Raw genomic sequence first — 25,074 nt, 5'->3', positions numbered from 1 at the left:
CGAAAATCATGTCATTTTGTTGTCAGCCTCATGTTGTCTGCCGCTTTTTTGCCATATCCTCCATCGCGGACCTCTTGCCCCCCTCACTTTGCAAAACCATTGTATTAATGGTGAGAATTTTGTTTATGTGGAAAATAGAAACCAGAAATCAGGTTTTCAGTCAGAGACCAATTATCGATGGAAGTATGAAAGATCTTCCATGATTGCTGTTTTTATTATTTCTTGTAAACCAAACATTTGACACCAGGATGTACAATCGGAGGGTTTTACAGAAGCTTGGTTCTGTGTGTCTTGTGGACCCTAATAGTTGTGTCCAAAAACGAAATTGGCTCGCAGATACGTGGTCACGTGTCGACAGCTTGACTTTCTTCGACCATGCTAGCCCCCTTCTCTACGGGCATGACTTCAATCAATTCTTCACCTGTCTAGATTTGTCTTCATTTGAAGATCCTCTGCGGAACCCTCCCTGTTCTTTGTAACCACTTCAACGGTAGTACAAGCTGAACCATGCTGGGTATTGCAAGAGATTTGAATTTCAGAAGAATGTATTTGTTGTTTGGCCCGTTAATTCTTCCTCTGACAACATGCCAACCAATTAAAAAAAGGTTGTTTACAAATGCACACCAGTTATGCTCTACCTTCTCTCATTGGAACCAATTAAAATGCATAAAATTTTTGGGCTGTAAGCAAAAGCAGATACAGATAATATTTCCATCCTTAGTCTACGCAATGTCAAAAGCCTTGCTCTATCTGAATCACTTCTGGCTGGTAGGTGGCAGAAACGATCCGTTTGCTGTCACAAATTAAACGTGCCATCATGTTGAAGACCGACGCGTCCGCGGCTCTGGCAGTTGGACGCCTTCTGGAGGTACGTTGGCTCAACATGCAGCCTGGCAGCGGCCAGCTTGACCCAGCAGTGATTCAGGGAGCTGACGGCGCTGTTATATAACCGACTGTAAGGCTGCCAGCAACAGAGGCCCCAAAGCACTCCGTCAGGCTGAGAGTAGGAGGGTATGAGAGGGGCAAAAGTGAGATTTAGAGATGGCAAGAAAGAGTGCTAATAAAGATGGAGAGGATGAAGAAATGAGTGTTTAATTAGATAAGGGACTGAAATGTAAAAACAATAACAAGTGTTTAAAAAAAGGAGGAAGGAAAGGAGGAAGGAAAGCAGGAAGGAAGGATTTAAGTCAAAGTAAACACAGTCCAACATAAAATTTTTGCAGCAACTGCTTGCTCTGAAAGCAGCACACTAAGTATGTACAGCATAACATTGATTTGGACGTCCCAAGGATTACATCAGAGGCAGGAAATGAAGGACAGGAGTCAGAATTACTTCTTTGTGGTCGAATGGAACTGACTATCCACTGCACACACACAAACAGATGTATTTGTGTTACTAATCTGTGTAGGAAGGTGTGCTTCATGCTACACCATCATGACTGATCAGCACGCACACACACACACACACGCACACACACACACACACACACACACACACACACTTCACACCTCATGTCACTGTCAGGACCTCAACATGCGCTTGCTTGGATTTGGTTGCCTTCCCGTTTTCACAGTGCGTCCTGACAGCACGGTATTTTCTGCACACACCGACACACTCGGCGACTTTGATTAGCGATCAAGTAAAATCCTGTTGGATAGTAATGAGGGGAGCCCAAACAGAGCAGCCTCGCTCAGATTGCTTGCCTTAAGCCAAAAAAGAAAAAAAAATTAAAAAGCAATGCTTTGTCAGCTCCGCGAAGTCTGCTCGTAGCAACGGGAACACGACGCCTGCACACCCACAGGTACAAGCCCACTCATGTTGCGTGTACTGTATTTTACAGCATGCCTTGCAGTTGTGAAATGCAGCCTTCTGAGCAGGCAGGGCCAGGAAGAAAAGCACCACTGATGAGCTTTTTTTCTTTTCTTTTCTTGGGAAAAGGACATCTTGTTTTCTCCAGATTCAAAACATGCAGAAATAAGCAGGATTGCTGTAAATATTGCTGTTGCCGTTTAGGTGCAGTATAAGCAATAGAAGTCACATGCTTTTAGGTGCTTATGTTAAATAATAATAAAAAAAAACTATTATGACACCACATTAGATGTTCAGTTCTTACAAATAGTCCTGTTATAATAAATTTTGCTGTAATTTTCAGTAATTATTGTGGTAAACAATATCGTTGTTCTGGGTCCATTTTTAAGTAATATATTGATAGTGGTATAATAATTCAAATTTGCCATCTCAGAGTGATAAACTTACATTTCGTAAAGAACACTTAACACTGGAACTGGGAGACATTGTAAAGATCCACAATAAAACATTGCAACCAAAACAGATAAATAAAATGGAAAGAAAAACCACACACTTTAGAAACCATAAATAAAAGGCATTATAATTTCTCTTAACAGAATTGCCCTTTAAAAAATATTAATCATCACAGTGGAAATTATTGAGCTCATCTTAATGCATCACGTGATTAATTACTTACTTACTGTGACAGGCTTACTCACAAAAGAAGAAGTTCTTCCCCTTTTTTTTTTTTTTTTTTGTTCCGTTTAGAAAAGAAAATTATTTATGGAAAACACCAAGAAATCATCTCTTTTTCTTTGCACATTAATAATTTCCTTTAATGTCTTTATTTTAAAAAAAGAAAAGGTAAGGACACGCCAACCCCTGATAATCAGTGTTGCTCTTCTGGCTAAAACACCAAGCTAAAGGATCTGTGCTTTGACTAGACCTAGGACTTGGTTTACTGATGTTCTTTGGGCCATTGTCATGTTATAGGATTCAGTTCTGCTTCATCTTTAACTTTTTTTTTTTACAGAAAGTTTCACTTTTTTCTCACACCCCCTCTTTAATACAGTATAACTATCAGTACACCATTCTATGATTGGTTCTGCTATGCTATTATTGTAGTCATCGATTGAGCGATTGTAGTGTTATTGTAGTTATTGTGGTTCTTTTTCAGGAACTATGTTGAGTTGATGCTAAACATGAGAGCATTACTCCTGAAGTTCTGCTCTTTTTCTACGTTCTCTTTGGTAAGCTACAGCTGGCCTTCATGGTTTTCTTAGAGTGGAAAGGTTTTCTCCTTGCACAATGTCCATGAAAGCTAAACTTGCACAGTCAGTCTCATTCTGACTTTCACATCAACACCAACAACAGTCTGCAGTCTCTAATATGTTGACATTTTTGCCTTTTTGTAGCATCTTGCAGCCTGCTCTCTTGGGACTTGCTTGGATGACCAGACTTGGACACGTTGGCAGTTGTTTTGAATGTCATGTTTTATTTGGTGACTATGTGGGGGAAAGCACACCAAGCCCAATGTTAGGTAGGGTACAAACAAAAGTCCTGGTAACCCTGTTAGACTCCATGGCATTGAACTGTTTGAGAAGCTGGAAAAGTTAACAAATCTGTTGGAAAGCAAACCGATGAGTCAAAAAGACCATGGCCACCAGACACGACGCCAAACAATGATCTTAGAGTTTTATCTTTACCAGGGTGCCAACAAGCGTTTTCCTCTTCAAACCGTCTGCTTCTTAAATACACGAATGACGGTTTCGGTTGGTACACTCACGCCGACGGGTTCACTCACAACGTCCCACCGTCACAGGTGCATATCCGCTGCTGTGGGGAACGCTTTGTTTCACAAACAGGATACGTTACCTCAGCCTGGTCTGATTTTTGCCTCATCTCTCACCCTATGCTTGGTCTGAATAATAGAACAACCATTAGCCTGTGAGTCACCTGCCAACCAACAGCAAGTGCTGCACATTTACCACTGGCGGACGAGCGTTGCACAGTTTGCTGCGAATCAGAGACTCCTGTTTCATACCAGTGACTCAGACACAAGACATGAACTCGGTGTTCACAACAGCAGCAGCTAAACCTGAAGCTGCAGGCTAGACTTTCCCAAGCAATCATTGCTGAGCCATTGTTTTCCCCCCAGAGTATATTAGAACAGATGTAGGATTCGATCAAATTGCTCTAAGTTCTAGAATTTCACCTGAAAGACTCCCTAAGGTGCACACAAGTTCACTTTTTATCCTGCAAAAAGCCACGAGTGCCACAGAGCTTTAATTTGCAGCAACCCCGCTCTTCGCACATGGTCTGCAGCTTGTGTGCTGCGAAAGCAGAACGAAGGACACGGCTGTCGTTGCTTGGATTCAGTTTCTTATGATTGTTTCTTCAAATGCAGTCTTTGTTTTCAGCTTTCATTGTGCTGTAACTTGGTACAAACAAGCCAAATGTTCATTTCTTTTTACTCAGTTAAGATTATTCTAATCATTGGATTAGTAGTGAAAGAAGTATCTTTACAAGCATTAGATAAGATCTGTTGAAACCCGACTTGTGCAATTGTTCTGAGAAGCAAAGATATTCTTAGAAAATCATAAAAAAAAAATTGCTTAGTTTGAAGGATTTCTGAGTTTTGAGTTTGAAGTAGGAGAAAGAATGTTAAAATTTTTATGGAAGTATCCATACTTTTTGTTTTCTAACTGACTCACTTGTCTGGGGGGGAAAATAGAAAGCTGTGACCCCATTGAAGGTCTGTGTCTAATAAAAAACCCTGACGCTCAAGCAAATTAACAGCCAGGCTTTTATTAGATGTTATACTATACAGGAAGAGGAGAGCAGAAGGAAGAGTTCTGTGAAATCTAACATGCTCAACCTGGTGCTGTCCACACAAATTAGTTGGAATGAAAACTATCAAAAATACAGTCCTAGTGCTTCTGTTGAGCTCCAACTGTCTTCGTTTGCTAACAGGAAGTTGGTTCTTGTGAGTCAGACAAGAAAATCGGCTGTAATGGAGGGAATAAGTTGATGTTCTTTAAATGATTTATGAAGTTAAGAGATTCACTACAGTATAAACCATTTTCAGATTTTAGTTATGTAACAGACAGTGGGTTACAGAGCTGTCACCATCGCGACAGGAACAACCCCAGCGCTTTATTTTCCCTCTCTTGGAGACTCCTGTTCAACATCAACTTTCCTCCCTCAGAACTACTTTTCCAGAGAAGGATTGTAATGCAAACAACTGCCTCTAAGACTTTATGATTTATTTATTTACTGTTGTGTAGTCATCATCTAATCTTCTGTTATGGTTTGGACAGCTTTTGTTTCAGATGATGACACTGAACGGATTCTTCTTACTAACTCTAAAGACCTTGGAGGCCAGAACTTTACTGTATTCAAGTTCAAGGTCCGTTGGCATTTTCTCTCTTGATGTACTCAAGGACGAAGAAAATACTAGTAGACATTTGAACTGTATTTCTCAACCTTTTTTAATTAGATTTATAAGCCTTATTGAAATTTGCTCAATAAAAGCAGTTGAACAGTGCTGATTACACGAGATTGAAATGATGTGAAGTTCCACTTTGTGCACAGATAAATTGGCCCGATTTCCTTAATTTTGGGTTGATGGATGATCAACTGATGCTTACATGTGAAACTAGTTGCTATATTAGCAACTTTTCAGACAAAATAGAAATCGGTAATGACTAAAATCAGAATCGGCATGTGAAATAGAAAAGCTTTTTACAAAGGAAAGTTGAGACAGTCCTGAGTTCTGAGCTTTATGGAAGAACCATACATCAGATCCCTATGCACTCTGAGCACTGCTCTGTACAACTCAAGCTTCACAGTCTTAACAATTTTCTAAACATGCACACAGGTCACACCATCCTCAATACCCATCAATGCACAATATTCTGTGCACTCTCAACACCTGTGATTAAAAAATCAATTCTGTCCAATCTCACAACAAACTAATCAGTTCCTTTATCAACTTCATCTTTCCATGCTACAAACATACGTTGTCCTCTTCAATAAATCATTATTCACTCAAAGTTATCTAACACACATTAAAAGATCATATTGTGGCCATTTACTTTGCCAGAAAACAGTTGCTTCATCCCTACTTACTATTTATTTTTTTCCCATAGAGCATAAATAAAATCATTTAAATAAAAAGGCAAGTTGGTACGCTGAAATACCATGTCCCAGTGCTACTTGACACTTGCAAAGCAGCCAATCCAGGAGTTTTTTTTTATTTCTCAGCAGCAATAAAGAAGTCTGTATATATTAGGTTGTGCTAAGATTCTCTTATTAATGCTTGTTGAGATATATTTTATTGTGGTATACTTATGAACATCTTTAGAGCCATTTTTCAAGATGGCTGCCATTTTTGAGCCTTTTAAACAAATTAATACCATAAAATGTTACCTATACAAGTTCCTCCATGACTTGGATGAATTTTGTCACGTCATCCGTTTTCCACTTTGATCATCCTATACATGTCTATACAAAGTAAAGACGTAGCAAAATCAGAAACTGAGGATTGCTGTCATCAACTGGAAGGAGATGAAGATGTGTAACATGGACTGAGAGACAGTCGTCTTAATTGTCAGTGTTAGCTTCCACTAACTTATGTTTAGTTGTTCAGAATTACCTTCTGCTCATTTTTAAAAATGTTTTCGTCAATTTTGTGTTAACTTGTGCACTTTTTTTTTATCGGTTTAGTGGTTTTGTGTTGGCACAGATAAAATTCTTGTTTAGCAAATCAGTGGTTAGTGAACCTAACATTTTGGTTAGCTGGCCTACCACTGGCAATAACTACTCCCTACTTTAGTGCAAACATATGCTGTATTCTCCACTATAAACATGGTGGCTGTTTTAAAAAAAATATCCACCAGCAAAAGGGAACACTACATAAATAAAATATGTATGATTTCTATGGTTCAAAATATGTAGGTTATGATTTGACACCAAACAAATTCAGCTTATTGGAGATTCAGTGACAACCAAATGACTTGCTACGTCTACCATCACATTAGTTTGTTTTTCAGTGAGTGTAGGAAGTGATTAGTAGCAGCCTTCCTGGTGTGAGCTTTACATCTGCATCTTGTGCTAAATTCTACATCCTTTTCCCATAATTACACACATGGCAGCCAGGAAGCTCCAACTCTCTACAGCAACATCACCTGTGGTTCAGAAAATATTAACCAGCTCATTCAGGCTTTTATCTGTTAGCGGTTCAGAAATGAGAGTTCTTAGCCACGGTGAAATCCCAGGTCTGATGTCATTGTTGAGTTCTGGCCAAATGTTTGGAGTTCTGGTAAATTCCAAATTCCAGAGCGGAACTGGTTGGGGGAGGGTTGGAAGAGGTTGGGATCAGGAAGTGAAGTTAAAAAAAAACAAAAAAAAAACACAATCTGTTTCTAAGACTGGAATGTTAATGGTTGGTGTGACCCCTGGCAGACTGACACCAGGCTGTTCTTTAGGATGTCACATTCTTTTTAGGGTCATCTGACCAGTTTGCTCTTTAAATGTTCCATCAGTAAATTATCCAGTTTGTCTAAAGATGTCAAATCATCCCTAACTGACTCATGCAGTTGTGTTCTGTGTAGATAGTTGCCTAAAGAGTACGTAAGAGTTGTTGGGTTTAGGTCTGGAAATATGTGCTCAAGTAATAGAATAACATACTGAGGATTCCAGCCATGATACCAGCTCTGTACTTGACTGGTAGGAACGCTGGACAAACTGGTTTCCAGGGAAACTTTCCTCTTATTCATAATGATGTTGCAAGAAATGATTTAAGTTAGTTAATTACGCTCTAGGACCATTAGACACAAATGCATTGCTAATATAATAATGGGCGCAGTTGCCACAGTGGCATTTCTCTGCTGTGGTCTATTAAAATGAGATATGAACTCTTATAAGAACTCTAAAATTCTTTAAAAGTTTGTCAGAGACCATCACTGATAACAAGCGTTTCAAGGCAGGAAGTGCTCTTGCATCAAGACAATAAGATACATTTAGGGATGGTCAGTTTCCTATTGATCTCCACTGCCAGGAGTTGCTATTGGCCCCTAAACTTCTCCAACCACGGGCTTTGGAGATCCACAGCAAACTGACCATCACTAAATGTATCTTATTGTCTTGACTGGCAGGGAAAAAATATAAAATACATAAGCGGATTTAAGTAAAATGTATTATCAATGTCAGTTTTCTTTAAGACTGTGTCCCTAAATGCAATCTGAGTTGTTTACACAACATTTCCACCAACCGTCTTTCATTTAACAGTAAATCTCACCAGATAAACTCTTATAATTTCTCTTGCAGGGTACTGCAGCTGGCTAACTGATCATGTATGGCTGCTAGGGGAAAATGCTAAACATTTAGTCAATCTGCATTGTTGAATTAAACGACTTTAGGGTGCAGGAAGTTTTGCCCTTGCTACAGAAAATGTGTGAAGGTTTTGGATTGTTATGGTGATATAGTTGATAGCGCAGATGTCATCTTCTCTTGCTCAGCATGTTTTGATTATACTCTTTCTGTTATCATTTGTTCTTTGCTGATAAACAGTTGTCCTGCTATGTTGCTTTAGTTAGCATGATGCTAATGCTGCTCTGGATTCCTAAGATTTCTTTTTTCAAATTGTTAATAATGATGTTCCTGTCGTCTTCTTTAAGTTTCTGCTGCTATGCTAATGTTAATATTTGGTTGATATCACGATGTTTGCTGGACTAGCTCTGCAAACATTCATATTTGTACAATTTTGCTTAGCACCTTTAAAAGTACGGTGGATAAATCCAGGGGGATTGTTTACGTTATCAGAACCTGGTTAAGTCTTATCGGATTTCTGGGGCTAATGTCATATTTGTAGCCGTGGTCATTTCCTCCTTTACAAATGTGCTTTATTTCTTACTGTTTATTTAAGGTTAGAGTCTCTACTGTCTGTCATTAGTTGATTGTCAGAAGTTCAGTTTGAATATAATTTAACCTGTTGTTTGTTCAGAGTTAATCATACATTAGTTTGGTATTTTTCACATTTTTTGAGTCTGATCCAAATGTTGACTAAATGATTAAATATTGCATATTTTGCAAGTTATTGAATAAACCCTTTGTGTTCAGCTAATTTAGTCCTCCATGTTATTTTGTTTATGATTAATTATTTGGAAATTGATGTCATTTTCCTTCCGTTCATTTGAATCTTTATGCTGGACTAGGAAGGGAAAATCTATTGGCACATCAGACAAACGATGATTTATTTTCATTATCATCATTTGTTGTGGGCGGTATTTTGTTTTGCTCTTCACAAATTCCTATAAATGTTTTTAAAATGAAGCACAAAGGAAGAGGCAAACACTTCCAGGGTCAAATAGCTTTCCTGTACTGCTCCTAAAGCCAAAACTTTTCACCTTGTGGTGAACCTCCAATCTGGAGGTTGAAGTGACCTCCAGATTAAATTTGTCCTTAGATTGTGACAACTTTGCTTTAGTTTCTTTTTGTTGGTGTTTTTAATTGGTTAAATGAGGTTAATATTTGCAAAGATTAATACATTTTCTCAAAAATGTTTTTTTGTAATGATTTCTGTTGTAGAACAATAGCAAATGTAAATTTCCTCACCTCAGCACAATGCCAGAGTTGATCAAATGCTTGATATTTTGTTATCGATACTGAAAAACTAAAGATTCTAATCTGGGTCAGAGTTGCCTTTATTGGCAACCGGAACAACTTAGGGCAGCAACACAGCTGGGTACACTAAAAATTGTTTTGAACATCTAGTATTTCCTCGATGTCAGAATCTAGGTTAATCTAGATTAGTCAAAATCTGGATTATTTCAGATCATTTGTGTAGAGATCAGACATTTCAGGCCCTATAATTACGTTTCTTCTATTATTTTTAGACTTTCTGTTGGAAAGTCTTTAATTTGCATGTGAACTATATATTTATGGAGGGTTTTTTTAAGCCCACCTGATTGCTTGGTCTGAATGTTTACCAATGCTGTGGTTTGGTGGTTGAAGTAAGGTGTGGTCCACAACGTCGTAGAGGGAGGGAAGTGAAGTCATGGGAAATTATTCAAATTACCAAACAACCAGAGCTGTGATGTTGCTTTGCTAAACTCTGTTTTGATGTTTTCAGTTAGATGTTTATGCTACATGACCGTACACGGGAATTATCGATTTGTATCACCAAAGAAACGACAGATTCTCTGAGCCAGATTGAAGTGAGTTTGTATAAATCCCCTCAGAGCCAAGTGAGCAACACATAAAAAGATGATCAAGATGTCATTAAGCTTTCCAAAATGCTGCCTATAAGAGCAGCCTGGCCTCATTGTTGGGCTACTTCCGTAGATAGAGGAAGGGAAGGGTGGAGGAGGCCATTTTGTTTTGATTGGCCATCATTTACCAAATTGTCCAGAGCCGGTCATGTTTTGGTCACTGGGGTATTTCCCAGCTAATTCCACCTGCCTGTTTGTCCTACTACCCACGCAACTGTAGTTTTTAACAACAGGAAGCATCTGAGTTTCAAGGATTATAAAAAGAGAAGAAAGAAACATTTTGTTACCGAGGATATGAGAAGTTATGTTGCTGCTCATTCCTAGTTTCAGGGATGGAGAAAAACCTTATATTCCTCATCTAAAAATCTACATGGTGACTATCCGATTTTTATTTGGAACTGTTTATGTTGTTTCTATAAAGTTAAAAATATTTTTGATTACCATCTATACATCCTGGTTATTTATCGGAACAATTTCAGAATGATTTACTGGCAAGATTACTCTATTTCTAATATTCAATTCGATTCTGCTTTACATCATTTCCTATTTCTCAGTCTTTATAGCATATGTTGTTTTTGGCAAATAAATGGCAGAATGCTCACAGACTTTTTTTTGCTGGTTTTATTAATCACAGATAGTCATTTTTCTTATTTCAGCTGCTATTCCAGATGCTCTCATCAGGTTTAGCTGATTCCCAATGCTGCTTTTATTTTATTATTATTTATTTAATTTTCTAAAAAAATAATTTTTAGCTTGAACAGTGTATAACAAAAGGAAGAGTTTTTTGATATGCCATTTTAATTCAATAATTGAAGCTGCAATATGTTAAGTCTATTAAAAAAATTCTTACATATTTGTAGAAACTGTTATAACAGGATAGTATGAAAAAAAAATGAGTTTGTCTGCCTTTTCCAAGTGCTAACTAGCAACAACCAATCAGAGTCAGGAGGCGGGACTTGGCGCTGTCAGTCAAGCCCTCATAATCTTTTGTGAATGCTAATGCTAGTTAGCATGGCCACCTTTCTCTGTAAGGCTAAGATGATGCTCGTCAACACATTTAGCTGTTCAGAGGTTGATTGACAGCGCTAAGCCCCTCCCCCTGGCTGTGATTAGTTGTCATTGGTCTGGAGCGGTAAATTTCTACAAACAGCGATACAGCAAAGTAGGTCATGTAGGAAGTGGAGGACATCAATCTTTTCAGAAATTATTTGTCTCATATTATACACCACAGCATGGTGACTGTTTTAACAATTACGTAAAAACACACACACACATATATATATATATTTATATATGTAATTTATTTTACAAAAGTTGCAGAAGCTTTAAATGCTATATCATTTTTATTTCAGCAGAAAATGGATGTATGGATCAAAGGCAATTTGGATTACAAAAGTGATCACCAAAACAGCTGAAAATTAAATTAGAAGTACATTTCTTATTGTTTCCTTCTTATGTTGTTTCAAAAGTATCACCTGTGTGAAGCAAACTCTAGAAACAAAGTCTTGGACTCCTTTGTCTTTCGTCCCCTGTCTTAATCCCACAGTCTGCTGTCATCTCTGCTTCCCGCCCAGACTGTGAATCACAACAGCAGGTGGACTTTAATCTCATGCTCATATCTGATCGTAATTGTAGCCTCAGACGGCGTTTGTTTAAGGTGTTGGTCCCATGTGTCACCTGCTAGAAGTTTACTAGTCAGCTATTAAGCCCTAACATGTGCTCACTTTTTTTTTTTCATTCGAGGGTTCTGTGCCGTTCTATGAATAAACTGTGCCCTCTTGTCCTCTAATAAAATTGATTTAGCCTAAGAAAGTCAGGCTTAACCTTCTCTTGTGTGTCTGCAGGGCTGTGATGTGGGTGCCTCAGGGTAACATAACCCTGTGGGGCCACAGGTGATACCAAGCTGAATATAGCCCACTTATGACCAGCTGGCCTTGCTATTTAAAACATATGGGAGGCAGGGGGCACGGGGGGCATTTTACAGCCAGCAAGAGGGTTAACACACTGTTCCAAAAGCTGAACTGTACAGGAAAAACTCCCCAAAAAGTTGGCAAATAAGTCTGTTTTCCTTCATTTCCATTTGCCGATTGTTGTTTTGTTCCTTAATTTCACCCTGTTTACATAAAGGTTGTCCCGATACAACTTTTTTGCTTACGGTGCGATACGGATATCACAGCTGTGAGTATTGGCTGATACCGATAATGGCCCAATATCTCAGCACAAATCATACATGCTTTTATTACTCATTTGTAGTGTGGAATGCCAGAAAAGGCTTGGTCAGAAAACAATAGTCAACAACAAAAGGCATGAGAACAGCCGACCCATTTATCATTATCCAATGGGCCTGCAGGAGGTATACAAGCGCTGCTGGATAGAAACGACTAAATGCTGGAGCAGAGTGATATAAGCATAGTCCTTCTATGAGAGATTTTATATATTACAATATTACCAATACTCCTTTTTTCTTTTTTTTTTGGTTCAAAGTGGATCGATTTCTGATTTTATTTTCAGCTTTTAGATGGAGCAAATCCAACTCGACATCATCAGGCAGCCAGACTCACCCTTCCTTTTGCTCCAGTACCGGAACACGACAAAACAAAATGTTTCCATAAGTTTGAGACACGAAAACATGTATGCTTTATTTATTAATCTGAAATGAATCAGAAGCCCTTTCTGAGGAGTTTTGAGACTTTAAGTCTAGACATGTATCAATCCAATCTGCATCGGTCCAGATATTGAAGCAAACTCTAGGTGGGGTATCAGCGACAGCGTGTCCGATCCATAAGGGCAGATCTATTCAGTCTAACTCTATGCTTTGTGCTCTGAGTGACATTTAAAATACTGTTGTTAGTTTATAAATCACTGAATGGTTTAGCACCACAATACATTAAAGATCTGCTGCTGTTGTATCAACCTTCCAGAACTCTCAGGTCTTCTGGTTCTGGTCTGCTCTGCATCCCCAGAACCAGAACCAAACGAGGAGAAGCGGCATTTTAGCATCTATGCCCAAAAATCTGGAACAAACTTCCAGAAAACTGTAAAACAGCTGAAACACTGACTTCCTTTAAATCTCAACTAAAAACCCACCTGTTTAGAGTTGTATTCGAAACGTAATCAATTGCAAATTTATTGATGTTGTGTTTTTATTGTTGATTCTATGTTGCATTGTATTTTGTGTTTGATTTGATGTAAAGCACTTTGAAATGCCTTGCTGCTGAAATGTGCTATACAAATAAAGTTTGATTGATTGATTGATTGTGGTTATTTATTTATGTAGAATTCCTAATTGCACTTTCTGAACCATTTTATGGGTTTGCTGCTATTTAAATTTACATGTCTGACCAAGCTTGTGAAGCTATTGGTGTTTTTCTGTATCGGATCGGCACTGGCCGATATTAAACCTCAGATGTTTTAGTCTGATGCTGTGTTTGTGTTGAATCTGAAGGTGGTGTGTACGTTTCGGCTTGAGCTATAACTGTGAATGAATGGCAACAGCTGAGCCGGAGAACTTTATCAGCAAACACTCGCCGCTCCTGTGTGTGTGTGTTTATGGGTGTTCGTGTGTGTGTGTGTGTGTGCGTGCGCATGTGCTGGATTCAGGAGGAGCTGCAACCGAAGTCGCCTCACTGGGAGGCTCGCTGAGCTGAGTTCACTGCCGTCCGCCTTCCTCAGCCGTTGGCCTCTTTTTCTTTTTTTTTCCTCCAGTTTTCTCTCTGCGACTCGCCCATGCTGAGTCTTTCAACCCGGCTCTGGGGGAAAACCGCAGGAGCGGCGCTGTCGTGACTTGCCGGCAAGCGATCGGCAGGAAGAAGGGAAAGCAGAGAGAGAGGAAAGGAGAGGCGGAACAATCGATCACTCTGATACGGGGGACAGCCTGAGCCGTGGCGCTGTCCTTCCCTTTGCTGCTGCTGTTTAGCGGCAAACCTCCTTTAACTCGGACTGGAGTCTTTTGAATTCATCCGTCTGTTGAACACGTCTGGGATTTGGGACTCTCCACAAGCGATGATCACTGCTTACCAAAGAATCGATGTCTGTTGTGAGTGATGATGTTGGACACCAACCATTGCCTGTCTTTTAAACCCTCCCCTCTGGACTCTCCCCCAATGACAGATGACATGGAGAAGGCATGCTTGAAGATGGATCAGGAGAGACTCGTCTACCACAGCCTGAAAGAAGGTGGGCGACCCGTGGATTCAAACATGAACACTTATCCGAGACGGTTTGTGTTTATGTGCCTCGGTTGTGATTTGAGTTGCCGGAACTTTATGGCTTCATGAGTAGTTTATGAGGTTTTGTTAAAGATAAGGCGTTTGGTTTACTGGCCAAGATAAAACAGAAACTCTTTTGGACTCGGATGTTAGCAGACGTGTTGCTCAGGAGAACAGAGTTCTGTATACTTTGACACATCATGACAGAGTTTCATGTATTTTATTGGAGTTTTACATGATTGGTCAAACAAATGAGGCCCATTTGGGGAATTGAGTCAATGATACGTAGACCACCACAGCATGTCCACTTAAATCGAACTCCAGTCTGTTTGCCTAGAAATCCCTGTTTGTTTTTGGACATGGGAATGGATGCAGACCAAAAAAGCGAACTCTGGTCCACCTAAAACTTTTCTCTCTTTGTTTGAAGTGAACTCTGGCTCAGTTTGTATACATGCATGTATTCAAACACGGTTGGACCGCAGGCCTGATGATAAAGTATTGTCCATGGGCCGCTCCAAAAGCAGGCAGTGGACAAAAGCACAGAGCATTCTGGGTAAAATCAACCAAAACAAACGCTCAGGTTGGGGGCTAGTGGGAAAAATTACTTGTAGTATTTTGCAAAAGAGAAATCCTACACTAACATCTGACATCACTTCATTTTCTGTTTCCATTTTGTGAAGAGGAAAGTTGCGCTCAGTGTCCACATGGCGGCGGCAGCATCATACCGTGGGAAAGTTCACGAAGGGACGACAGCTGGAGCTATTTTACTACCACTTCATTAAGAAATGTCACATGAAATCAAAATAAGATCCATAGAAGTCTGTAGTTTTAACATGGCAAAATAAAATAAAACTTAATGGTTGTGAATACTTTTGTATAGGAGTTCTGAGTGTGTTTTGGATCCAGATAAAGATGAGTTAAATTGTGAGTGAGCACCAGTCCATCAGGGAAGTTTGGAAGTCACGTTGGTGGATGCATGACAGAAGAGGAACTTTATCATAAAAACATGATAACTTCTGCAAATAAATTTTCAAACAAAACTGCAAGTGGATGCATACATACTACTAAATAAAACTGTTAGATTGACTGTTTTTTTCCCCTCAGCTGCTTTAAGCACATAGGAAAGTATCAAAAATGACAGTAAAACTGATGCTTCCTCTTTATTTTAGTTTAGATACCACTGATGTCACAAAAAACAATGCTTTTTGGCAGTGAGCCGGTCAACACGCCTTTTAAAATTTCTTCAAAAAAAAAAAAAAGAAAAACCGTTCTCCTAACACCCCCTAATTTGGTCCGACCGGCGTAAATGCTGCAGAAAGAACTGTTTATAAGCAGCATTCATTACGAGCACGAGCCAGAGGCACAGATGACACGAAGCATTCCTGTGAGGTTAGAACCACTGAAGACGGAGGAGAAGCAGAGAGGAGTCGTGTTTTGCTTTTTCATCTGACATGATGCGTTCACAGACAGCTGAACCCAAACGTAGTCTGGCAGAGCTGGGAGTTGAACTTTTAAGATGATCGGTATTCAGCTCGCCTCCCTTTATTGTCGCCACGGTGCGGCAGCGTGACGCAGTAGGAGCCACTGACAGGTGTGTGTGAGTGTGGCCTTGCTCCTGCCCTCTAGCTGCCCTGCTGTGTTGTGTGTGGAACGTTAGCCGTGCGGTAGACGCCGACGGGACGTACAGCAGTTGAGCTCATGCACGAGCTCGTCTTTTTTAGCTGAGCATTTCCAGTGCAGGTGCCAAAACGTCACCTAGCCAATCGTATCTCTGAGATTGTGACGCGTGCCCACTTCCTCGCTCCTCCTTTTCTGTCGCCAGTGACAAAGTCGGGCATATTTAATCAGATCTACTGAGACGTCGGCATCGCAGGATTAACCCAGTTGGCTCTTCACTGCAAAAACTTTAAATCTTAATGAGTGTTTTTTTTTGTTTTTTTTGTCTTTTGACGAGTATCTAGTACAAATATCTTGGTACACTTGAAATATGACAAAGTTAACGTACAAGTAACTTTCAGCACAATATCAAAGCTGGTTTTAAGTCAGCAATTCCTTAATATTGATGAAAAAAATCTGATTATTCCACTTATATCAAGACATCTTTCCCATCTTCTAAGTGAAATAATCCACAAACGGAGCTGGTAGATTTCTGCAATATTATAGACTTAATAAGTTATTGACTTAAATCTAGATGCATTTTTCTTGTTAGGATGGAAACTGTGCTTTAAAAAAGAAGACTGCAAAACAAAATCCTACAAAGCATTATTGGCCCATCTTCTAGTCATATAACTTGGTACAATAGAATTAAGAAAAACTAAGCTTTTCAGCAATATATAGGAGCTTGTTTTAAGTGAATAATTCCTCAGTATTGATGATAAAGTTGCTCCATTGGGAGAGAATGCCCCATGTTTCACTTATAACGTGGAGAAAATGGTTAAGTGAAATAATCTGCCAGTTGAACTAGTGATTTTTCATCAATATTAAGGAATTATTAACTTAAAACAAGCTCCTATATCTTGCCAAAAAGTGCTGTGTAATTTAGTTTTGTCTTATTTCACATATATTAAGAAATTTGCGCTAGAAACTAAAGCAAAACTATTTGGTAGGATTTTGTGTTTTTGTTGTGTTCCTATCTGGGCGCCTCCTGCTGCTCCTTTGATCATCTCTGACGTTTCTGGAATGACTGCAACACAATCACTCTCCCAGCTTTGTTTCATCAAAAGGATATTCCTTGCTTTATTTGAACAGTTATACCAGCAAGCTTTACAAGCTCCTTTTAGTGTGAAGAATTAGAATTTTGAGGCTGACATAGTAGTGAAAATGTGACATCCTGTTGCTCTTTTTGAGAAAATTCTCAGACTGTGGTCTACTGTCGTTTCCTCTGCAGCTCCTTGAGGCTGTGAATCGTTGCCCTCTGAGCTCCTTCGCTGCAGCTTGTTGTGACTACAGCAGCGAAGGCGCGTTGCCGGTGTCCCAGAATCCCAATAAAAATCACCACTGCCCTTTTTGTCCTTTTCCCAATTTAACCAAAATGGCCTTCAAACCTGGTTAAGTCTAAGAGAATGTACTGGGTCTCTTTCTGCTTGTCTGCAAAGCATAAAGAGCACGTCTTCTGACCCAAAGTATTCATACCTTTCGAGTGTGTAACTTTATTGGGACGTTATCAATCAATCAATCAAGTTTATTTGTATGGCACGTTTTAGCAACAGAACAGTTCAAAGCACTGTACATCATCAAAACACACAAATGCAAAGTCAACAATTGAGAAAACCAGAAGCAAGAATTACATTTTGATGAGTATCATCCTCATAAACATCAACACACGTCAAATATGTGGGTCAGTGTTTCATTTATGTGTTAGACCAACTCAGCGTAGTGCATAATTGCAAAGGGGAAGCAAAATAATAATCATCTGTGTGTCATTTAATTTACAAGACTGAATTATCTGTCATCCAAAATTCAAAGAGAAATGACGGAACTATTAGGGGTGACCCGTTTCAATATACCGTAGATATTGGTCCGATATCAGCCACAAAAAAAAAATTAGCATCTGATTTTATCGGCCTGCATCTAAAATCTCTGATACAAGCATCTAATACCAGCATTTAGTCCGGCCCAGCGTTTCTATCCAACAGCACTTGTTCCCCATCAGTACAGAGTTTGATTTTAACTTCTGACTCCCGTGTAGAATTTATACTAAGACTCGAGGACAAACACTGTACAGCCGTCATGTGTTTTGTCTTTAGTGCTCCAGCTGAAAACGATGTGTTCACACTGGATCTGTTTGAACTTAGACATGTTTGGCTCTGTTGGTACCTGAAGAGTTACGGCCATGTCATCATTAGCCTCTTCAAGCTAGCATCTCTGGAATAAACAGACTTCGGCTTGAAATCTCCCCGGCCCCCCTTGATTAAACTTTAGGAATAAAGATAGGAAGACTAAAGAGAGCTGAAGAGCATAAATAAGTTATTGACTGTAAGGAGGGGTGTATGGTGAGATAAGAATAGAAGGAAAGTGTAGGATTCTCTTTCCCAGAATAAACCTCCACCATGCCGTCATCGGTTTGCAACGACGCGTCAGAGCTCCCTTATGTTTTTATTCGCCTGCGAAGGAGGTTTACACAACCTATGAGACACAATCTTCTAGTCCAGATCTGTTTTTACGTCACCGGCATGTTTCTGCTTCCAGGGAGGAGTCTCTGGTGTTTGACTAATGGCCCAGGATGTGAAGCATGTACACCTGTTAAAATGAAAGGGGCACCGGGATAGTCAGTGATGACCGTAAGAGCCTAGGAATGACATCAAGAGGCCTAAGAGCTCACAGTAATTCATAGGGCTTTCGCTGTTGCACGCCGGCCCTGAATTGTTGTGATAGCAGCAGCTAACTGGTTAGCTAGCCAATGTCGTTGCTTTATAAGTGGGAAAGGACAGGTGCAGGGTGTCCTTAAAGTAGCAGACATAAAGGCTGACCACAAATGCTCGGGAGTCTTCAGCAGTGTGTCCTACTGCATAGATACACACACACACACACACACACACAAACACAGAGACGTTACACCAGCAGGGAAAGATGATGCACACAAAACAAGGCCTGTTTATTTTGATCAGAGTGTAACTGTACCAGCATTGCTCCTTTAATTTTGGCTGTGGCGATACATCCACGATGATGCATTCAAGAACAAGATGAAGTCACATTTTTCATAATATTTTTTATTTGTTAAAACTAAGAATGTTATTTATTTTATTTTTTTATGAATTACTCTATTTAAATAAAATAAACAAACAAATAAATAAATACTTAGCCTGGTGGGGAGGAAAGTAAAGCCTGATGGCCTACCAGGATAGTAATACACTGGGGAAAACAACGGTACCTCTCAACACAACAGGGTAGTTAAAGAGCAACTTCCTTTCCTACTTCAAAATAAGAGTCACCAGTGTAGACCCAACACGGTGCCAAGATTAACACACTCACCATCACAGCACAGTTAATAAATGTGTGTGTTCACTACTTCACTCAAATTTCTGTTGAAATCACTAGATTATAATCAAAGTCGTCATCACTTTTTTTTTTTTTTTCCTGCATCGCAGTGAAGGATGAAATTCAGTTGATATACACAATCAGATGTTGATCATAATCAAGTTTCATGTTGCTGACCTAATCAAAAATATATCTATTTTCATCACCAGTTTGAAGAGCTGTGTACAAAAAGGTTAAACAAGGTCCCGCTCCTTTTGCCAAGCATTGTTTTCTCCAGAGCTCCCTCTGTTTGCTGCTCGGTTATGTAACAAGTACTTCCTGTTTTGAAATGACGCTGCAGTCGACCCACATGCTACATCTTCCTGTTAATCAGAACTGGTCTGCATACAATCCAGCATGTCAGGGGTTTTGTTGTTTTTTTTTTTGTTTTTTTCGGCCCTACTTTCTTTGATCTTTTAGGTTGTAGTTGCTTTTCATTTCTATGATGCATGATGAGGTTTTTTTTTTCACACATCTGAAAACTCCTGATGCAGAAAAAAAAGAAGAAAACCCCTAGAAACAGGAAGTGCATAGTAGTCTGTCTACACCCACTTTGTACCCGCCTTCTGTTTGACTTTCAAAAAAAAAAAAAAAAAGAGAAAATGAAGAAGGGGGAACTGGGAGGATGAACTGGCTAGCGGAGAGTGCAGGTCCTCCTCAACTCGGTTCGACCACATTTATTCGTGTGAATTTGACGGATGGATTGCTGACCTCGCTCAGAGCTCCATCTCTGCGGTTTCCTCCGTTCGCCGGCTGTGACTGACTCTCTTCTTCTCTCTTCTTCTCTTCTCTTCTCTCTCCTCGTCATCTCTGGGTCCATGCAGTCCTCCAGCTCAAACTTCAGCAGAGACGCACTCGAGAGGAGCTGGTCAGCCAAGGGATCATGCCACGTAAGTTCACATTTTGAATCTCTAAACTGCATCGTTTTCTGTTTCACCAAATGTGCATTGTGTTCCTTCACATCTGTCTGTATGCAGATGATGCAGTTCAATTGCTTAGAAAACCTCATATCTACTCAGTGTTACCAGAAGAGAAATGTTGGTAAATTTCAGCTTTTTTGGGGGGGTTGTTATTGCCTCCTGATGTGCCTCAGGTAGTGTTTCCATGTCCCTAAACTGAGGTCACAGGGTTAACCTTTTCTATTTCCTGTGTCAGCATGCGCTGCATACTGACTCTGTTGAGTATTTTGTTACATTACAGTTTAATTCCCTCTTTAATTCGACTATTTGCTGTTGCTAACTCACAACTCCAGCCTTCAGTGACATTTTGTGAACAGTCTAGTTGCAGTTTCCTCTCTTCACTTCTCTTCTGAAGATGTTGGCCCCTATCTGTGTTATCGGTATGAATAAGTACATTCCGCATACATCGCTCACATTGCGTCTTTTTGCACCAGTTTGTGTTATCAAATAGGGCAGCTTCCTCTTCTTCTACAAGCACTTCCTGTTTCATGAGTTACACACATTACAGGAGGCAGTTAGTTTATGTTTTTAAAAAATATATTTTCTGTTAGTTTCGACATAAGGAGTACCTTTTTATGTTTTTTAATCAAGCGTTTTAGTTTGAACCTGAAGTCGAAGGCAGCGGTCAGAGTTGCACACCAAGAATGTGTTAACTGCATCTTCTGTGTGATCTCAGTACGGAGAGACGTACAGAGGAGTTAATATTTACTGTCTACCGTGGTTTTATTTAGCGTGACCAGACAGTTAAAAGCAGATATTAAAAGAAGGGGTAAACTAGAAAAAACCCTTTTTTATTTTTATGTCTGCATGAAGTGCAACACAGACATCATCTCAGCCAGTCTCTGCCTTCAATCTGATCTCCAGAATGACCAACTTTGAAACTCCTGACTATGGATTGAAAATATATGTGTGTTTATTAGTAGCTCAGTCACACAGGTTTAGTAAAACAGCATTGTTCTTATGAATTTGTGTGTAATGTTTTTTGTTGTTGAATTTCTTTCATAAGTACAGTAAACAATTACCATTTTATCTGCTTAGCTTGACCCCAGATTTGTTTGTTTGTGACCTCCATCTGGATCCCGACCCCTACTTTAAACACCGCTGTGACATTTTTAAGGCAAACTTTAATTTGTTTGACAGCTTTTTTTATCTAAACCAGATGATGTTTACCTACATTAACACAGGAAAAGGAAAACATAGGCATGACATTATGAGCAGGGTGGCTGCATAGATAAACGTTTAAAAAGAGTATCGATTTAACGGAGATCGCTGAGACGTTGTTCTGCCTGAAGGTGCAAAGCTGAACAGGAATCTTCATATAATTCAGTTTTCTTCAACTTTTGTAGAAGTGGCTTCTGGATCTGTTGGGCTTCTGTTGTCATTTTCGCCTTAAGCGTTTGGTATCTTCGGATCAAACGAGCCCTTCAGTTATTAAGTAAAAATCCGACCACATTTCAAATGAGTCGCCATATCTATGTATGGATACTGTTGAAAAAAAAACAAAACACAAACAGACTTTTAGATTGTGTTCTTTGGTAGCTGTTGATGTTTTCACCTGGGGAAAAAAAGCATGATTGCAACATGGCAGTTCGAGGCGAGAACCAGCATCAAGTTTTCACCTTGGTTTTAGCAGCCGGGGGCAGTGTGAATGAGTAACTTTCCACAGTCTGTCGAAATATTCTTGACTCGTGTAGCTGACCCACGTCCACCCGGTTGTTGTCATTGTGAAAGCTTAAGAGTTTAGTAGAAAATGAACAGAAATTAAACAATACAAACAGCGTCAGCTGTTCTTGGATGCATTATATATTTCTAGGAGTTGAAGAGCCAGAAGATGCTCTGTGAGTGTCTGAGGGAACATGGAGGGCTTTGAAAGAAAGTGAAAGCTCCCATTAGTTCATGGAATAGTTGTGCCAAAATGTTTCGCTTCTTCTTTTCCTCGTTCATCAATTTAATCAAGTTGTCCCAAAAGGAGGAGGCTGTTGTTCTGGAGAGGTTTATTACTGGTTGAAATGCACCAATCAGTGATTTTTGTGGCCACTTTCCCCTCTCCAGTTTTCATCATCATTTCAGCCAATTCAGATTTCTCTTCAAGAACGAGAAACTGTAAAACTCAATATGTATGTTTTTCTATTCTCATGACACATTTTGTCTGTCTAAAAAAAAAAAAAAGGTTTACTATAAATTTAGAAAATTGTTATTATTTGTCAGCTTTATCGATTTAGAATGGCGTCTTCAGGGTTATGTGATGGTGTTGTTTATACAGATAAAACTGAACTAAAAAGGACAGGGCGTCTTCTCTGAAAGACACATGATATAGTTTATACACCACAAAAATGAACTGGACATAATAATTAATATGTCCAGCTTAATATTAAAGTTCTGATTCAGATGTGTTAAACAAGCATTTCGTCATTTATTGCATCTTTGTTATATTTGTCAATAAAGCCTTTAGCAACTTTCGCGCTTCCTCTGACTTTAGTTTAAACGCCAGGTAGCAACCAGTAACATAATGCCTCCACTAATATAATATTATGTAATGTACAACAATAGTGTAATAAATGGCCCAAAATAAGGTTTTTCAATTAATAACATAAAAATTTGCCAGTAGTGTAATAGATTATTATTTTATAATTACAAAAGAACTTTGAGATTGCAATAATTGTGTGCTACATGTAGGTCACATGATCATCTTTATTATCCTGGACTCTAATATATTCCTCCTAGTGATCTAAATGCTATATCACAGTAATGAATTAATCAGCAAAGAAAATTATGAGTTACAAGTCAATGGAGAATATTCTAAATAGGGTTTTGTTCAACAGATAATACGTCAGTTTTGTCTGTTTGTATTATTGGCTCAAAAACCTTATCATTTTAGAAGGTTATGATTACATTAATGGCTTTATTAATGTTTAAAAATTTATGATCATTGGCAGGTTTTGTATTATTTCTCACTCAGTGAAGTCTTCTTCCATCACTCATGACTTCCACACGGAAGTACAGTGCCGTTAGTGTTGCCTAGTAACCCATATGTATGACACACTTACTGATTACTACAGAACCATTTATTCTCTTATGAATAAAATGCCACTAGTTATCAAATTATGAGATTAACTCTCATTTTTATCCTCACTGAGGAAGCATTTAGTTTAATTACAACTATGTTTTATAAATAGACGCTACTGTGAACAAGATTACCACTTTTACTCACAATAAAAAGCAGCTCTGTGTCCAGTCGGTGTGAGAACAAATTTATTTGCTTTAGCAAACTAAGTTTCAATAAAGATTTCTTTATCTTTGTGTCGTTTTGACATCCCGACCTTTTGTTATATGATTACCTGTAAATAAGTTTGTTTAATCTCCAGCTGTTGTGTCATCAGGATTGCCTCGGACCCCCCACCCAGTCACCAGTTGCCTCTAGTCACACTGTCCTCATTCACACACACCCTTGGCTGGGATTTCACCAGCTGTTGACCAATCAGATCTTTGCTACGTTACATCATAACTGCCACTGCCCTCCCAATATCCTTCTGCTAACAAAGTGGTTCTTTTTGTCGTCATGCTTCTGTTTCTACTAAACCATGAAGTTCACAAAGTTTGCTGGACGATAAATTGTCCCAGAAATGATTGGAATAAATAACAATAATGTAATTTTGAGAGCATTTTCAACTCATATAATAATAATAATAATAATAATAATGATAATGGCTTATTAATGCAAGTATCCACTCTCAGAGATATAAAAAAAAAACTTTCTTTCTAAAGAACATTCAACATTAATTCGTAAAACATTTCAAATATCCAAATAAAACAACCATATACAGCAATAATTACAATGGATTTTGAAGTTTCTGTAACCAGAACTGTATTTGAAATAACCATTCAGCTCAGACAGGGAAAACAGGCAAAAGTGGCAGGAAGTGCAAGCTGACATGCTACATGCTGGGTGTCAAAAATTTGCTCCATTTCTTAAATTAACGGTTTTTCTGCTACATTAAAGAGAGCATCTCCTTAACAACTGTTGTTGAAATTATTGCACTCCTTTTATCATTCCAATAAATTTATTTATTGCTTATTCTGACATCCTTAAATGAAGAGAAAATTTGATGTGAAAACGTCTTAAATTCAATACCTGACATTAGCTAGATGTGTTAGCTCCATATGCTAATTGCTAATCTAGTTTAGCTAAACCAGTTCTTATCTAAGTTCAGGATTTCACTTAAAGCGCTCCCAGTAATTTACCCACCAACAGTCCAAATCGCTGCTGGTGGCAGCGTCATATTGTGGGGTTCCTGTAGCAGAGACATCTTGAAGGCTTCAGCTGAAATGTCATTAGAGTCCGTGGTTTGAATTAGCACCTCTGACCTTCTCTAGATGCAGCTATTCTGCTTTTTTCAGCCGGGGCGCTGTGCGTTCTCGCTCGTTAAAGCGAGAGTCCAAGTGTCTTCTTCACTGCAGTTTTTGTTGTTGTTTTGTTTTGTTTTTTGTTTTTTTTTTACTTTTTTGTTTTGTTTTGTCCTGCCTCTCCATGCAGCCCTGAAGAGCCCTGCAGCCTTTCACGAACAGCGGAGGAGTCTGGAGCGAGCGAGGGTGAGCAGTCACCGTGGGTTTCCTCTACCGAGGCAGCAGCTTTATGCAGAAAATGACTCTCTTTCTTTCTTGGCGAACAAGTGACTGATTACAGTCGCTGTTTGGATTATTAGTGGTAATATCAGTGAGCATTTAGCAGGAAGGTTAAAGTAGAGTTGTGACAAACAATTTCTGGTTTGTAAAGGTTGAAACAAAATGTTGGAAGTTTTCTACTCTGGAGGAAAATGCTCTGCGCTGCA

The 25,074-nt window shown here is 39.1% G+C and overlaps 1 protein-coding gene across 7 annotated transcripts in view; it reads left to right on the top strand.

Moving 5' to 3' along the window:
- mrtfab (myocardin related transcription factor Ab) overlaps window positions 1–25,074 on the top strand; it is a 49,458-nt gene that overhangs the window by 9,646 nt on the left and 14,738 nt on the right. For 4 of the 7 annotated variants that reach the window (XM_044102730.1, XM_044102729.1, XM_044102733.1 and 1 more), the window contains 3 exons: window positions 14,173–14,238; window positions 20,111–20,176; window positions 24,780–24,835. In XM_044102730.1, coding sequence (XP_043958665.1) covers window positions 14,173–14,238; window positions 20,111–20,176; window positions 24,780–24,835 — 188 coding nt within the window. The remainder of the gene's footprint in view (window positions 1–14,172; window positions 14,239–20,110; window positions 20,177–24,779; window positions 24,836–25,074) is intronic. The other 3 variants (XM_044102732.1, XM_044102735.1, XM_044102734.1) reach the window with 1 other exon arrangement.

This window comes from Gambusia affinis, linkage group LG20 (genome assembly GCF_019740435.1).
Source record: "Gambusia affinis linkage group LG20, SWU_Gaff_1.0, whole genome shotgun sequence".
NCBI lineage: Eukaryota > Metazoa > Chordata > Actinopteri > Cyprinodontiformes > Poeciliidae > Gambusia > Gambusia affinis.
Note: the sequence above shows the minus strand (reverse complement) of the source record. Positions and strands in the feature narration are given on the sequence as shown.